Below are 17,424 nucleotides of genomic sequence, written 5' to 3'. Positions count from 1 at the left end.
AACAATGAGTGGAAGTAAACACAAAGTAACACTGAATAAAGTATAAATGATAATGAGGAAACCGATTTAAAGTTATAATATTATTAGATCAGTATCAACATAAAGGACGCTTACTTATTTAATACAGGAATTATATAACAGCGTTTTGTTTTGAGTTGAAGTATACAATCGATTAACTCTCGGTTCGGTTAATGTCCAAAAACCACTTCACATCAACTCCAGTTCCGCATTTAAATGGTTAAACCGCGCATGTGAACCATTCTCTTCCTCAAGTCGAGGCCAAAAATACAATTTGTCCCCACGCTCGTGAGCTGACTAATTATGAAGTAGGGTCACCTGGGATTCTGTTTCTGTACCTGGGAAACACCTTTCCCCTTTCCCTTTGCATTCAGCTCTGCTAAACCGTTATTTTTTTGCACACAACACCAAATAACAGGAGCGACTTGTAAGGCTGTGCAGCGGGCGGGGAGAAGGTGGGGGCAGGGCAGACAGAGACACGTGCGGCCAATAGGAGGGGCCATGCGGCTGAGGTGTTTGAGAAGGTGATGTCGTAAAGCGGATAGTGTGTCGTAAACCAGGTGCAGGGGAGGGAGGTGGAGTGGAAAACGAAGGGAGGGGTACGGATGGGGGGGAGGTGGGGTGGGGGGGGTGCGAGAGAGGAGGTGACTCTCCGCCTGCATTTCATACCAGACCGAAAGGATCATGGCGGATGGCCTCAGGTGTAAGCGCAGAAAACAGGCAAACCCGAGGAGGAATAGCGGTAAGTGAAAAGTCCTAAAAAGCTCGGAAAATCGATCCGATGGAACCGATGACGTGATTCTGTATTTCAGCAACTCCGTTGGGCGACTTTTGGACTATTTGGCACAATGTTGAAGGACTTCTTAACGCTGAAAGTAGTGGGCATAACCCAATGCGGTGTACCGTTATACCTGGCTCTCGTCTCTCCCTCCGCCTAGCGGTGCTGGCGGCGCCGGACCGTTAGGATGTGGGGAGCGTCCGCTTCTTCTTTACACACTTTTTTTCCCCTTCCCTTTTCGTCTGCCACCTACATTGTGCGCCCATTGCTGATCACAACACACGCATACGCTGGTTGTATAGTTTGCAGATCAGCGTGCTGTGGTACCTTTTTTTTCAGTTCTGTTGAACAGAATGTGCGAAGAGCTAGTTCTGCTAACTTCAGATCCGGACCACTCTGATCACCCAGTGAAATGCAAAACACCAGCTCAACTTTAGGGAGTATCTTAACTTGTTTATCTTCGTGCCGGGGGGATAAATACAGAAAAGGATGAGGTATTGGTGTGCTTTGGTTGGCTGCCCGCTGCCCTGATGAAGGCAGTGATACTGGACGCTTGTTTTATTTTGTCGGGCTAGTTGGTCCACTTTCACTTCAGTCACAGGACCACCCCTCCCTGCTTCACAGCAACGCCACATGTTTACTTGCTGGTAAGTCTAAATAGCCATTTACTCTGTCGTTTTCCTGTCTGGCTTGTAACAGTAATTCATCGCAGTTGTTTTTTCGGAATTACTCATGGTTGTGTAGAATTGCGGAAGGGGAATTACACCTGTGTAGTTGCAATTGTGGGCAGTGCGAGCATTACGGTGAAGAAATGAGATGTAGCTCTGCTCAAGGCTATATAAGGAATGCTTCTTAGAGACCGCTTCGTGAGATTAGAATACACGATAAATATGCTTGCTGAGAATTCTTATTTAATTATTTTTATATTATTATGATAACAAAGCACATTTTTTTAAAAAGCAGTTTTGACTGTATTGCCTATAATAATATAACTTATTATTATTATTATTATTTTTAGATTTATCTTTAAACACCACCTGTTTTGAAACGGTCTCGCTCATTGGGTGTATTCTTTACCTGTATTATGCCCACTTTCACGAGTGCAGCCAATAGAAAATATCCGTAGACGCTGAAGAGCACCTTTTTTCCTGCTGACGCCACAACGGTGACAGAGTGAAGCTGCGAGCTGTGTGCCGCCCGGCGTCCGTACAGGAGCCATCATTATGTTTACCTGAACACGAATAACGGGGCTGACAAATGGCCTATAAATAACACCTGCGGCTTTCTTAAGGCGCCGGTGACCATTACGGAACATCTGTTTGTTTCATAAGGCAAAGAGACCTCACTAGAAGCCAAGAAAACGACTTCAAAATCGCCGCAGCAAATGTCAACTTGTGCAGGTAGAGAAAATATATGATTTTTGTTGTAGTTCGCCCATGCAATAACCACCAGCGTCAGCGGACGCTTGTTTCCTTTCCTTCTCGCGGGATTTATTGGATCAACACGTATTTCCAGCAATTGTTCATGGTTGATTTCGGCGTTTGTGTTCGCTTTATCTACGCTTCTCGAATTAGTGGGACCGAAGCTCCCTGCGCTCGAACGGAGCTGCCGCCCCATATATCACTAATAACAGTGGCTATAATAGAGCTCTGGCGACGAAGTAGCGCGTATGGTTGTTTTGTTGGGTGGCCGTGTCTACGTCTTATAACGTTAACGTCTGGGCTCCATGCACAATAACACACTCGCGTTTACCGTGTTTACCGTGTTTTACTAATCCCATCACCATTTGCTGAGCGCCGTGAGATCAGAATGGCGGTCAGTAGGTGCCATTACTGCAGTGGCGGCAGGATGGCTGCTTTTTCAGGGTAGAGACGACCAGGTAGGCAAGGTGATGCAACACCTTTAAAGGTGTATTAAACGATATCATATCGGGTAAACTGAACGCTCATTAAGATCCTCTGCCGTGTGCTTTCCACTTATAAATAGGTTTTGATGTGGGTAGAAAATGTGAAAAGCTGCGCATCGTTCTGTGCGTACAATAAAATATGAAAGGTGCTGTGTGATGATGCGCGTTCAATGCCGTGTGGGCTAAACGCTTTTCATTTCAAGGGAAGTTCATCTGCCTTCATTTTGTCTTGCTTGCCTTTTATTTTCAATCAGAGATAGAATTTATTAAATGGTTGTTGTATCAATAATTTAATGATACTAGCAAGCAAACGGATAATAACATCATATTTATAATAGTACGAATCATCATCATCATCATCGATGTTATGATTTGGTTACTTCTATGAAGGAAATATATAATAATATATTACATAATAATATGTTTTTTTTTCATTTTTGCGAGTCATTCCAAATAGCAAAGTTTACGTCAATTCTGATTGTGTATTGTACCTTTGCATTATTAGACATTCTACACACTTTGAAGGTGACCGTCTTTGTGGTTCATTATGGGGGGGGGGGGGGGGGGGGAGAGAGAGAGAACTTACAGTGTGAAGCTACAGGCTAACAGCATTCATGCCATGGGTGCTATAGCTGTTATTTACATCAAGTGGGGGTGTAACAGTGGTGGTGACAGCGCTTTCCCCCTGATGCCGTCCTGGGCCATGGGAGGACCCAGTACGTCACAAGGATTTACCGTCAGCCCACAACTGTTGGTTGAGCCGTCACAGCAGTGGCCCCGATAACAAAGATGTTGAACCAAGGGAAACAACAGTGTTGTGTCAATGTTGTTGTCTTTGATGTTAAATTTAGATTAGGATGAACTTAAATCGTCTGTGAATCTAGCGGTCCCCTTGCTGGTGTGGTCAGTCCCACCCTGGTGACTAGAGACCGCAGGCTGCACCGGTAAATGCACTGCTCTGTCACGGCTTTGGCATCCTTCTTTAAAGCGCACACATGCAACACACAACATGTGTGTTGTTGTTTTTGTGTGTGTGCATGTGTTTGTGTGCGTGTGAGCGGGCATTCCTCCCCAGCACATGCTCTGGTGCTGTAATCTAACACTGCAATTTAGGGACTAGAGGAATGTGGCCTGGTCTTAACATACCCTGACAGGATAAACACAGCAGCCCGCTCACTTCTCGGCCTTTCTTATCGACACCAGACCAAACCCAGGCCAGACCCGGGCCTGTCCCAGGCCTGACCCGGTCCAGACCAGGTCAGGGCCAGCCAGTGTTTTCCGTACTGGGCCTGGGTTTTAAGAAATAACGACATTTAGCAGAGGTGACTCAACGTTCCAAAGTGTTCCCTTTTTGTGTCGAAATAAATAGATGCATCGATATTTTCCAACGGGACCGTGTAAATATGGATGCAGTGTTGAATGTGACCGGGGTTCAAGGGATGTCTCTCATTGATTGCTCTGTTGGTGTGCATTGGTTCTGGAGAGCAGAAGGGAGAACTGATAAACAAAAGATGTGTGCACTGATTAACCCCTTACTTTCTCTTAAGCCTAAGTGCCCGAGGCATTATGGCGATGTGTCTGTGTGTGTGTGTGTGCGTGTGTGAGTGTGTTTGTGTGCTTGTGTGCTTGTGTAATGCGCACATGTATGCACTAATGCCGTTTCCCCTTTTCACACACAGGGCCAGAGAATGACAAAGCACTCTGCAGGATGTCTTCAGCACATCTTTAGCATAAGCCCCTCCCCTCACCTTATATAGCACAGTGGGGGGAGGGGAGATCAGGCTCTCTGGTGTGCTCTCTGTGACTAATTGGGTCGTTCATGTGTGTTTTGTGTGTGTCCGAAAGGCAGGGAAGGAGGGAGGGTGAGGGAGAGGGAGAGGGAGAGAGAGAGAGAGAGCGAGAGAGAGCGAGAGAGAGCGAGAGAGAGAGAGAGAGAGCGAGAGAGAGAGAGAGAGAGCGGGTGTACATTGGAAGCATGAGGGTCAGACAAAGCTCTTCTCCTTGTGGGTGTTTTTGCATAACAGCTCCGGCCCTAGATCTCTCGGGGGAATCTCCGGCCCCACGCGTTGCCCTTGTGTTCCTCTCCAAATGTAAGAGGTATGGCCCCCAGGAGCACACAAGCTTTGTCGGTCCCTCGTGGACATCCGTGAAGCCGCTGACTTAACATGGCCCCGGAACAGATCTTCTCCATAATCTGCAAAGAGGACAACTGTTATCGTTGGGGCTTTTTTGGGGGGTGTTTCCAGATTTGCTTGAAAGTCCTATTCACGTAGTTTACACATGGTTCTGGTTTTGCGTGCTTGAAGTGCATTAACATGGTGAAAGTATCTGTCAGGACACAGGTTATACTCACGTATGCTGTAGAACCCAATAACAATGACAGTAATCGTATCACTGAACATTAGCTGTGCTATAGGTTGTATGTGGCTGCGTCGTGCGGCGGTGGTATTACAGGATAGAATATCATGGCCACGTGAAGCCTGAGCCTATTTTAGCGTTGCATAATGATGTTTGTAAGCAGCCGTGTGCTGGGTGCATTAAATGAGGAGGAGACAAATCATCGCTGATCGCATTGTTGATGATAAGAAGAATTTATAATTTGTCATTTATCATTCATAACTTCCTCGCACACATGGGAAAAACTCTGGTGATGGGGATGTTGTCAGCCTGCAGACTTCCATTCAGAGAACACATTTCCCAGCATGCACTGCCAGAGCGTGCGATTCCATTAATACTCCATGTCTTGTTAAGTTGGTTAAGACAAAGGGCCCTATCTTGCATCCGGCGCAATGGACTTAATCACTGGCGCATGTGACGTTGCTAGTTTGCAACTGGCGCAGAGCGTCCTTTTCCCTCCTGCGCCACGCGTAGGTAAATGATCTTTCGCCGGGGGGGGGGGGCGGTTCGGAGAAAGGAGGAGGCGTGTTCTGGCGCAAACGTTCCCTGGTGCTATTTTGCAGTTTCAGAAACCACTTGCACCACAAACCACGAAATACCTGGTTTAAAGTCAGTGGCGCGTTGTTCAGATGCTATTTTAAGGGCGCATGCATAATATTGCTTGTGCACCTCGCGCATACACTTTGCTTCTCTCATCTACCTAGCCACACATTCTTGGTAAATTATTTGGGAAAGAACAGCTGGTGCGGTAATAAGTTGTACTATTAAATCAATGCATCTGCTAACACCGTACAGCAGGGGTGGGGAACCTTTTTCACATCAAGGGCCATTTCAATTTGTCCAAAGTCCTCAGAGGGCCATACCATTATGAACACATAACTAAAGATGAAAAAAAAGACAAAAAAAGTCTATAACTGCTGTGTTACTAAGCCTCATGTTTGCTGCATTTCTAGACTCACCTAATGTGATGGCTGGAACTGTTTTTCTCTAGCAAGGCGTCTGATGTCAGCTGGCAGTGATGATGCTACTCAAAGCTGGTTTTCCAAGTTTGAGTCAGTCAGTCTTGAGCGGAAGCGAGTCTTTGCAAGAGTCAGTTCTGAAAAGAACTGTTCACAGCGATACGTTGTCCCAAACAGAGATGCAAACTTCAGGGCATGTCTCCTCAGGATGGGAAAATCCTCAGCACGAACATACAGTTTGTAAAAGTCCAGCAGAGAAAGGTTGTGGTACTTGGCTTTGAGCTTGTTGTTGTTTTGCAGATCAATTATTTCCATTTGGAGGTTATCTGGCACATCAGACGGTTGCACATTAAATGGTGTCGCAAACACGTCGAGTTCCTTTTGTATATTTTTCACATCATGAAACCTCTCATCAAATGCCTGGATGAGTTTTGCACACTCACCAGCATATTCAGTCGTAACATCAGGCTTTTGTTCTTGTAGGGTGGGAAAGTGCACAGTGTTTCCCCTTTCCAGCTGTCCTTGCCACAGCCTTAACTTCACTTCAAATGATTTCACATTTGAAAGCAGCGAGCTGATGAGCTGGTTGGGACCTTGCAGCTTGATGTTTAGCTCTGACAGGTGCTTGCTGATGTCCACCATGAAGGCCAGATCACGGAGGAACTTGCCATCACTGAGCTCCATGAAAGGTTTACCCTTCATCTCCATGAAGCGTCTGACTTCTTCCCGCAGTGTATAAAACCGTGCGAGCATATTTGCAAGACTCAGCCATCGCACTTCACAATGATAAACCAGATAACCATACTCTGACTCAAGCTCGCTGAGTAACTCCTTGAACTGGCGGTTGTTCAGCCCTCTGCTTTTAATGAAGTGTATGGTGGACGACACTGTTTTCATCACATTGTTAAGCTTCAGGGAATGTGCACACAAACTCTCTTGATGTATGATACAGTGGCATACAACTAAATCACTTGGATCCAGACGGCTCATTTCTTTTTTGACTAAAGCAGTCAATCCTTTTTGCGCGCCAACCATTGCGGGAGCTCCGTCAGTGGCGATGCCGCTCAACTTCTCAAATGGCAGTTCAAAATTGTTCATGGCCACAATAACTTGATTGAACAAATCCTCACCTTTAGTAGTGCCATGCATGGCTTGCAAAGACAGCAACTCCTCCTTTGTTTCAAACTCAGACGTAATCCCACGCAGAAAAATGGCAAGCTGCGCTGTGTGTGTGATGTCTGTTGTCTCGTCACAGGCCAGAGAAAAATACTCAAAGTCTCTTGCAGTGTTCTTGAGTGTTTTTTCAATATCTTGCGCCATATCAGTAATCCTTTCTGAAACGGTTCTCCGGGACAAACTGACGCTTTGAAATAATTTCACTTTGTCGGGCGCGAGCAGCTCCGCGGCGGCTACGAGGCACTCCTTCACGAACTCTCCTTCAGCGTGAGGTTTCAGCTTCGTGGCTATCAGTTCACTCACCACAAAACTTGCACGCGTAATATTCTCTCTGTCAGTCTGTGGCCGTGTGAAAGCTACTTGTTGAGCACCCAAACTCCGACGAAGAGCGTTAATTTTATCCAAACGCATTTGTCCTTTCAACTCGTCGAGTTTAGCATGTTTCGAGCTGTAATGGCGCTCGACATTGGCCGTTTTCATCACCGCAAGCGCCTCGCCACAAACTAGGCACACTGGCTTGCTTTTCACTTCAACAAAGAAAAAGTCATTTGTCCATTTTTCCTGAAATACGCGGCATTCTGCGTCCACCTTCCTTTTCTTGACAGTCGCCATGATGCATCACTTGTCTGTGTCGGTACTTGTCATGTGTCAGTCACTCCGACCCAGAATGCAGTGGTACGTACATCACATGCTGTATTCACTGACCCTGACGTTGACTCGGACATAGGACTCTCTCTCGGAAAACTAATGACGGGCGATATATTTTTTTTTCTGATTTTTTTTTTATTCATGTATGCATATATGAAGATATAAAATATAAAAATTGTATTGCATTGCGCGCCAGTTTAAATGGCCTCGCGGGCCGTATACGGCCCGGAGGCCGGACGTTCCCCACCCCTGCCGTACAGCAAACACATATTTTCTTGACACAGACATCGTGTACATGCCTATAACTTTTAGGATTGATGAGTATTTGATCGTGAGAAAACATTGTTTTACCGCGAGTGAGTGTTAAAAAGAATGAATGAATGCGGGCGCGCGTGTGTGTACGTGTAAAAGAATTAATGAATGCGGGCGCGCGTGTGTGCGTCCATCTGTTTAAACACACGCAAACTAAACACGTAACGCATACAGTCCAAATGTATATTAACGGGGGGACACATGCGTATTAGGAACACAAGTCGATAACGATAATGCATACAATACTGATAAGAAACGATGTTTAGAATGTATTGCGTATATCATTAAATAGAACCACAGTTACCGCATATCATATGTTAATATATATAGGTTATTAACATATATAAGATTTCTTTGCCGAAATTTATTTGAGGACTTTATTTGAGAACCTTATTCCATGTGTGAATTAGACCGTATTATTTGGCCATAAACTGAGCCATTTGAAGTTTGAAATTCATGTGCATCTGTCTCATCGGAGACTACAGACGCGCTGTCAAAATATCATCTCGTCAGATTCAAATGCGCTCATGGCTCTTAAAGGGGATGGGAGCTGGCACTCTCATTGGTTTATTGCACGTTAGGCCCAAACCACACCTACGGGTAATTAGGCTACTTCAGACCAACCCTTTTTTAGATTTGAGTCATTTTTTGCGCCGGTAAACTAGCGACATCGCCATAGAACCGCCCACTACTTGTGCTTGGCGCTTCTCACTTGCGTTTCAGAGCGTTAAAATAGGGCCCAAAGTGTGTCTATTACCGATTGGGAGGAAATTGTTTCTCAATTTACTTGCCATGCATACTTAATACACATACATTAATACTTACAAAACTTAAATATAATACAACAACGTATGAATGTTATTCGGGCATAATAGCATTATGGCTCCTATACTGAGACTCAAGTCTCATCCTACAGCATTGTGTTCACCTGTTCCCCAACTGCACTTTTGGAGCGGTTCAGTACTTATTCATTTTGTGCGTTCCTATAATTACAGTGACTAATGGCGTCATTATTTAAAAATTTAGAAAAACGATACCGGATAAAAATAATAACAATCATAATCCAACCGGAATTCGAATGTATAGCCTCCCACAAACCACGGCGAACCGATTGTTGGAGGGCCCTCAAAGCGTAATCCCGATTAAAAGAGAGCAAAGGAAGCGCGGAGGAAGGTTCTGAGGTGCCAGCGCGTCACCCCTGTCCAGAGACCGCCCCTCTCTGTGTACCTGAAATAACAGGCCCTTCTGCCGCTGCCTCTCATCCCTCCTCCCACTTGGCCCCTCTGGGGGCCCAGGCCAAGAGAGCTCTTCTAAATATTCGCTTGTGTCGCCTGCGGAGCACAAGTTTTGAATGACAGCTCGCCAGAGAAAGAAGCCAGTTACCTTAGCCACTCAAAAGGCCAGCCTACCACTTAACATTGTATCATTGTGTGTGTTTGTGCGTGTGTGTGTGTGCGTGTGTGTGTGCGTGTGTGTGTGTGTGTATGTGTGTGAGCAAAGCCCTGTGTTCTTAAAAAAAAAGAAAGAAAGCGGCTCATTCAAAGATTTGTCTTTCAATGGATCAATGTGTGTTCGTGTGCGCACGCACCTGTCCGGGTGCCTGCTTTGGTATGTGTGTGTGTGTGTGTGTGTGTGTGTGTGTGCGTGTGTGTGTGCGTGTGTTTCTGTGTGTGTTTCTATGCTGCATGAGCTTGTGCCACAGGCTTTAAGAGACCGCTCTCTGGCTCCTGACACAACAGTCCGGTGGAAAGACATGACCGACGCTCTTCTGTCTCTTGTTGCAGGGTAGACTACATGGAGGTACAAGCGTGTCACATTAAATATCCGCCCATTCCAATCAAGTGACAATGAGCATTTCCATCACTGGGTATACCGGTGCATTGGCATCCCCTGACAGATTAAATAATGAATGAGCTCTACCTGTGTTTACTTCGGAATGCTGCGCTCGCTGTTGTTGTTGTGCCGTTGCTATTATTTTGGTCCTGTAGGCTAGCTAGGAGCGCAGGAAGTGCTCTTGGGGACACTTCATGTGGATCTGAGCCCGGTTGGTGTCTTGCTCCAGGCACTGTATCGGCGACCCACTGTGACAGCACTTTGCATGTGTTGGAGCTTCTGCCTCACAGCCCTAAACTCCGATGTATTTGAATCTGACATCCACTCTACATTAGACTCCCACAAAGTGAACGATGAAAGCATTGAAGAAGCCGCATCCACACATTCAAAATGCTGTCACAGTGTGTTTTACTACCTTTACTAGGAGGTGTGGACTACTTTGTTACTGTTACTGCTATTTAGCATATGTGAAGTTCTACATTTACATGGAAGTGGTAGGGCTGTACTGAATATTTTACAAACATTATTTTGCATTTGTGTCACATGAGGTAGTATTTATATATTATTGTGACTACAGGTAATTGTAGTTTGGTCATAATATCTGCAACCAGGCATTGTAAAAGAGGGTTAAGATGTGAGAGAAAAGAGTGAGTGAGAAAACAAGAGAAATACAGGACCCTGTAGAAGTCCTGGTTCCAGTGTGAGAATGTGAGGCGTATTTTGTATATATTAACGCTTATTTATTTATCTGTCTGTTTTACATTCAGTTTTATCTATCTGTCTGTCTTGTCTGTCTGTAAAGTGTCCAGAGTCCAAGTAAAAATTTCGGATCTTTGATTTTTGGAAACCCAATATATTCTTCACATTCTCGATAGCAAGGTACCGGGGTGGCCAAACCAAATTGTGATATTTATTCATGGCTAGAGCAGCTGCCTCTCCACAACAAGATAAACCCTGGGAGCAGTATGGATCGGAACCAAATGGAGATTGGTTCAGAGTAACTACTCCTGCTCTCCTATCTCCTCTTGCCACCATATTTATCTCTATCTCTCAGTCTCTCTCTCTCTCTCTCTCTCTCTCTCTCTCTCTCTCCAATGCATGTCTCTTCTTCAAAGCATGGACAGAACAAACTAGGTGTATTGCATAGATGAGGGTTTTATATGAAGGGAAGTGAGTGTTTAGACACGGACCCTCCAAGCTAAGGCTCTGGTTATGTTAGGGTTAGAATGCATTGGCAAGAAATAGCCGTGATAGGCCTATTTCTGAAGATTTAATAGCGCCGACGCACATGCACGTGGCTTCGTATTCCCCTTAAAGGGGGCTAATTTCTCTGATGCAAGCTCTGCCTTTCCAATTCGGTCGGAGGAAAATGCAGTCACCAATGACACCTTATAAATCATGCAAGCAAGCACACGCCTGAGTGAGATAGAGTGAGAGAGAGAGAGAGAGAGGGAGAGTTAGAGAAAGATTCAATCAAGGAGGGGGTTCGTGTGCGTCTTTTATTGAATTACAGGTGATGCCAACTAATTGGGCCCTCCAGGGTTTGTCTGTATGTGTGTAGGCCTATATGTGGGTTTGTCGTCCTGCATGTGTCTGCTAATGACTGCGTATTCTCCTGGGAAACGGTGCTGTATAGTTGAAAATGTTAGAATAAGTGCTTTGTCTTTTTTCTCCTTTTTTTTTTACTGACTGGGATTATATGTCATTTATCTGGAAGTTTGGTGCCTGGCTGTTTCTCGGGTTTTCCACACCAATGCGCTGCAGGCGAGCTATAGAATCACGACGTAAACATAGTGACGTGAACCCAATGATCGTTAAGCAACCGTTTACATCAACCAACAGATTGATAAAAACACCTGAATACAAAATGTCTTTTAGCACTATTTAGGTAATAAACCCTGAACAAGCACTGCTTAACCCGTGGTCAAAATATTTGATACCTAGTTTAATCGGTTTCAATTCATATTATAGTGTTGAAATCCGCACCAACCATACCGTAGAGTACATGACGTTTTTACAACTGATGGAAATTACAGAGTACACGATTGCAACAGTGATAGTTGCAATGGAAATTTACATTCGGGCGGTAACCAAGCTAGGCAGTTGCCCAAAAGAACAGTTTGATAATTGGACTGAGGAATTTGCTCGGAGAAGAAATCGTGGAAAGAAGCTGCAATTTATTTTCCTTCCACTCTCTCAGTGTCATAAGGTGAACATGACCAGGTGTCCACCAACTTACGTGGGCAGTATATTAGTTTATCTACAAACAAAAAGCAATAACCTCTCTTCAAAAGGTGGATATATTAGCCACAAGCAAGTTGTGTCTTCATGAGAATATTAGCTTATTAGTATGCCGTTAGCCACATGGATGCTCTGCTAAATGGGAACATAGACAGGCTATACTGCTGTAAATCATCAGAAATGTAACTGAGTAGGATGCACATGAAATGAACTCCTCCCAAGCAACAATTACATTACCGTCCCTCCAATTGGAGGCTAGGTCTGAGTCACAAGCATCAACGTTTAAAGGAAAACATCCAGGACAGATTTGTACTACAGCCTATGGGTTTATCTAGTTAGCTACATTGCTGGGGCTAACAGGAGCGACCGCACTTGATTTGTTCATTGATTTATTCTGCTCCTCTAGCTTCGAATTCTAATGAACACACTGAAGATGATCAGTTGAGAGGAACGATGATCTAGAAAAAGGTGTGAATAAGCTACGAGTTGCTTCGGGCTGTCTTCCCTTATCCACTTTGGCTGAGTCTAGGTGATCAAAGCCCTCCCACCCCTGTTGACTTGAGAGACTTTGCTACGTGTCTGTAGCTTGCTGCTGATGTCGTGTCAGCCTCCCTCGGCTGTCAAGAAATGTGGGGCACAACACAAAAATCTAACGGCGGTGTCTGCCCTGTTGCTCGGTCTCTGTGATTTTTTGTTGTGCGCTGTGTTTTTCGCTGTGCTGTGCTTTAGCTCTGGTGTTATGGTACTGTGCCACAACGAGCCCACTGGGAAGTTTGGCCCCCTCTGCCTTTGTATGAGGGCCACACTATTCGGCTGCTAGAGCAGAGCCATTTGTGTGTGAGCGTTGGGTTTGTTATGCGTGTTAAGCGTCTCTGTGTGATCAGCTGCCTTTTTTCCGAAAATCGTTTATTGGTTTTAGTAATCAAGCATTGGACGAATAGCGTGCGTTGTTGCGTTTGCAAAGAATGTAATCAAGGATGTGTGTTGGTTCTACAAAGAAGGCTTGTTTCTGGTTTGTCTGTCTTGGAAGTAATCTAATTTGTGTCTCCAAACTATTGAACCACATGTTGGTTATAAAACCTAAGCAAAATGAGATCCAAGGTTTTTCACAACTTTAATTCACCAGTAGTCTCTCTATGATCTGATGAGTAACTCTATGATCTAATATGTAGAACTCTCCGGAGAACAACACAAGGATGTCATATGCGCCTTGATATACTTTAGTCATAATTAACAGATATGAAACCTCAGAAGTGTCTATCAAAAGTTTAACATTTTCTTTACATTAAGGTGCAGTGAGTAGAATTCAGTGGCATCTAGTGCAACAGACTTGGCAGAAATGCCATAATATTCATAAGTATGTTTTAATTAGTATATAATCCCCTGAAGATAAGCAATATTAGTTTCCGCTGACCCCTATCTGCAGAAGTTATTGCACGGGTGAGCGAAGGGGAACATTTGGTAATTTGATGTAGGTGTCCGTTTATTTAGAGGCGGATCGTAAATCTGAATTTTGATGTATTAACTGATCTAATAACTCCTTTGGCCTAATGCCTTGGATGGTTTGATAGAATGTAAGTAATGGTTCTTCAGCATCACTTTTGCTGCTCAGTCCATCAATCTTTCCCACTCACTTATGTAAGGTCAGAGACTGACACCGTGGGGGGGGGGGGGGGGGGGGTAGAAATCCTGATAGAAATCCAGTCCATCAAAGTGTCACACCATACTCTAACCTTAACCGTAAACGCAATTAGCATCATCCATCTTCATAGCCCCAACATCTGATTCCATGTGTGCTCCACGCAAATGTGTAATTGAAGACAGGTCTCATTGTAGCTGTGGGGCCTCTCTCCCAAGAAGTGAAGGCTTAACCCGTGGGCAGTTGTCCTGCGGTTTCCTCAGGGTACTGAACACGAAGGAAACCATTTTTACCTAAATGCGTCTCCTGCAAACAGAAGGTCTCCCTCCCTCTGTGCGTCTGGGTGTTCTCATCATCCCTCTCATCAGATTTCCAGTACTTTGCATTTTACAAACCAAGCAACTGTAATACTTTGGCACGTTTGGCAAAAAAAAAGGTATACACATGGGAAATTCATTATTCCAATTTGGGAACTGCTTTTGGAATTGTATTTATAGGAAACACGCCTTTCGTTTAATGCCTTTTCACAAATGGCTTTCTTTCTCTCTCTTCTGCCATTTCCTCGAAAACATATCCACCTACCCTTCATTTTCAGAAGGTTCAGTATGAAGTCAAACCAAAGCTGCTAGCCAGCAGGCCCATAGCGTAGCGATCTCCACCCTTAATCCAGCTCAGTAGACCTCAACCGATCGCCTAAACAATTTTTGTTATGCAGATTAAATAAAAAGATGGTTCTTGAAAGTCTAGCCTTTTCAGTTTTTTTCCCCCTCTTTCCAAGTTCTTTTGTATTCAGATTAGCGGAGGTGAAAATGGGGTAAATGCAATGTCTGTGAAAAAATAATGGTGTCTATAGATGATACAGAGGAGGTAGATACCGGCCTAGTATATCAAGCTTGTCCATCACATGGACATCCCATCATAAACATTCTCATCCAATATAAACAGCTGTTCCCATGAGGCAAGGCAAGGATATCATATGTATTTTTACAACCCTCTTTAAACTTTAGAGAACCATGTTTAAGGTCCGTCCCCATGAATATTGATGAGGCAGTCAGACCAATCGATCCCCGTAAAATCATTCCCCGTTCAAACAGAACGATCCCGAACTGTCCTTTTTTTGTTTACAATTCCGTGAGAATCGGATTATCTAACGACTCGTCTGGACAACAACGTGTTGTTTCTTTGTCTGTGGCTCGCTTCAATACACTTGGCGAGTTGGAACAGCTCCTGGAGTGTTCTAGCCCTTCATGCCAACAGGCCGGTTCACCCCGTGGGCCGCGCTCTGTCTGTCTGCATCAAACAGACACATTGTGTGTCACAAAAAGTCCTCAAATGTTTGCTTAGCAGGACAATTCCGTGTTGTCCCTGCCCCCCGTTCGTCAGCCTTCCCCCTGACAGACAGATGCTCCCAGACGCCCTCCTCGCATCAACAGTGGTACGGAGGTCCATATTGTTGGGGCCTGTCGTGCTCCGCTCCCCGCGCGGTCTGGGTAAAGGGACACACATTTCAGTCCTCCGAGTGGCCACAGACACAAACAATACACACAAGCCACACCTGTTTATTCGAAACAATACACATAGCACAAGAGCCGAAACCCAAAACCATACGCGTACCCACGGAGACGTTCAAAGAACTCACAGGACATCCTGCACATGTTGCCGTGAATGCTGAAAGAGAGAGCCCGGTACATGTGCAGAAAACATGAAAAAAAAGTATACATGCACACACACACACACGCTCAAACACATGCACATGCAGACGCACCGCACAAACATACATCAGCACAGCACATATTTAACCTGGCACACAGACATGAATGTATTCATACAAACAAAACTAAACCACATGCATTGACAATTTGACACACATAGAAACAATCACAAACATGTGCACACACAGACACAGACACACCTACACACTGCCAGTGGCTATACATCTGGGAGGGGGGCTTTGAACGCTGGCGGTTTTAGGATTATGTTTATTGTCTTTGCCGCCTGCCCTGAATGGGGGAAAAAATCAAAAAGCCTTTGATTGCTTTTTGATGTTTTCCCTAATCACACCTGTGCACGGAAACTAGGCTAGCATCTCATTACGCTATCACCCGGCCAGGGTTTTCCGCATGCAGTACGCGAGGATGCTTTGACCTGCTTCTAGGCAGCCACCGGTGAGTCGGGTGAGGCTAAAAGCACGTAAAGAACACTGCATGGCTTTGAAATCACCCACGCAGACCTGGACCCCCCTCCCCTTACACACACACACAAACGTCTCTACGCTCCTATTATTGCTGCTCACCAACGCTTCGCTTTATGCTAACAGGCAGGGTCTCCCAAGAACCCTGCGTTCAAAGGGGGGGGGGGGGGGGGGGGCCTGGCTTCAGGCCACAACACAGAAATCACTTTCTCGCACCGAATCCAGCGGGGTTCCTTTGACTGGCGCTCTGAAGCCCTGCCCGCCAAACCAGGACGGTCGGCGAGGTCCAATGTCTTAACAGCCCCCGGCATATGGCGAGCGGCGCCCTGCTCTTTGTACTCTCGCCGGTACCCGGGCCGCTCCGAGTCTCCCAACAGGCCATCCATCCATCCCTGTTGTCGTGGCCCCGCTCCCGGGTACCAGCATGGCCCCGTTGTGGTCCCACGTCCAGTCAGGACAGGCCTGGGCTGGGCTGGGCGTGTCAGTGCTGGGCCAGCATTTTGCCCTGCGCCGCCGCTCCCCAGGGTGGCTGCAGCCGCCGTGGCTAATGCCTGTCCTCATGCACTGTTGACATGCGGTAGATTGTTGCTTTGGCAAGAGGTGCTCCCCCCCCCCGGGCCAGGAGCTCGCTGATGTGATTGAATAATAGGATGTCAGTGCATGGGCCGCGCGGAGAGGCGAGCTGCATACAGAGTCACAGGGCGGAACTAAGAGAGGATCCGCCGCTGCGTCTTAGTCAGTGTTTGTGTTGTGATGATACATTGGCTAGCTACAGTGGCTCTTATCACAGAATGTAAAGTGCAAAGGCTTTTTATTTTAGGATGAGTTGTTGAGCTGTGAAATAATCTTGCTACAATCTGCGTCCTCTCTAATACAGGCAGGAACGTTTAGGCCTTAGACTAGAGTACACTAGATGTTAGAGTTGGAACGCCTTCCGCTGATGAATTCTGTTGAATTCTCGTTGTTCTTTAACACAATGCTAGATAAATGGGAGTACACGCGGTGGCACTAATGCCAAAGATCCCCTTTTTTGATGGGGGAAAGCGTATTATTTTGTAGCTTATTTCTTGCTGAGTCTCCAAGTAGAGCAGTAGTGATTCTGTGTGATGTGAATACCAAGCAGGTGGGAAGAGAAGAACACTGTTGGGAACATGGCTGTTTGTGTGTGTGCCAGAGCTTACCAGCCCAGCAACACCTGGGGTGGGATATCTGAAGCATACAGATAATTATAGATAAAGCCAGAATCCCATTTTTAACATGCATATATATATATATATAGATATATATATATATATTACAAAATTAAGAAAAATAATATAATGTTTA

At 45.4% G+C, this 17,424-nt stretch overlaps 1 protein-coding gene across 1 annotated transcript in view; it reads left to right on the top strand.

Annotated features, from left to right (window-relative positions):
• Nucleotides 1-667: 667 nt before the first annotated feature.
• The window catches only part of zeb1a (zinc finger E-box binding homeobox 1a), a gene marked incomplete at its 3' end in the record, with an annotated part of 56,249 nt that continues 39,492 nt past the window's right edge, over nucleotides 668-17,424 (top strand). The window contains exon 1 of the mRNA XM_079750531.1: nucleotides 668-760. Coding sequence (XP_079606657.1) covers nucleotides 703-760 — 58 coding nt within the window. The 5' untranslated portion in view covers nucleotides 668-702. The remainder of the gene's footprint in view (nucleotides 761-17,424) is intronic.

This window comes from Pollachius pollachius, assembly GCF_949987615.1.
Source record: "Pollachius pollachius genome assembly, chromosome: 14".
Lineage (NCBI taxonomy): Eukaryota > Metazoa > Chordata > Actinopteri > Gadiformes > Gadidae > Pollachius > Pollachius pollachius.
The sequence above is the reverse complement of the archived record's forward strand: the minus strand, read 5'-3'. Positions and strand labels throughout refer to the sequence as shown.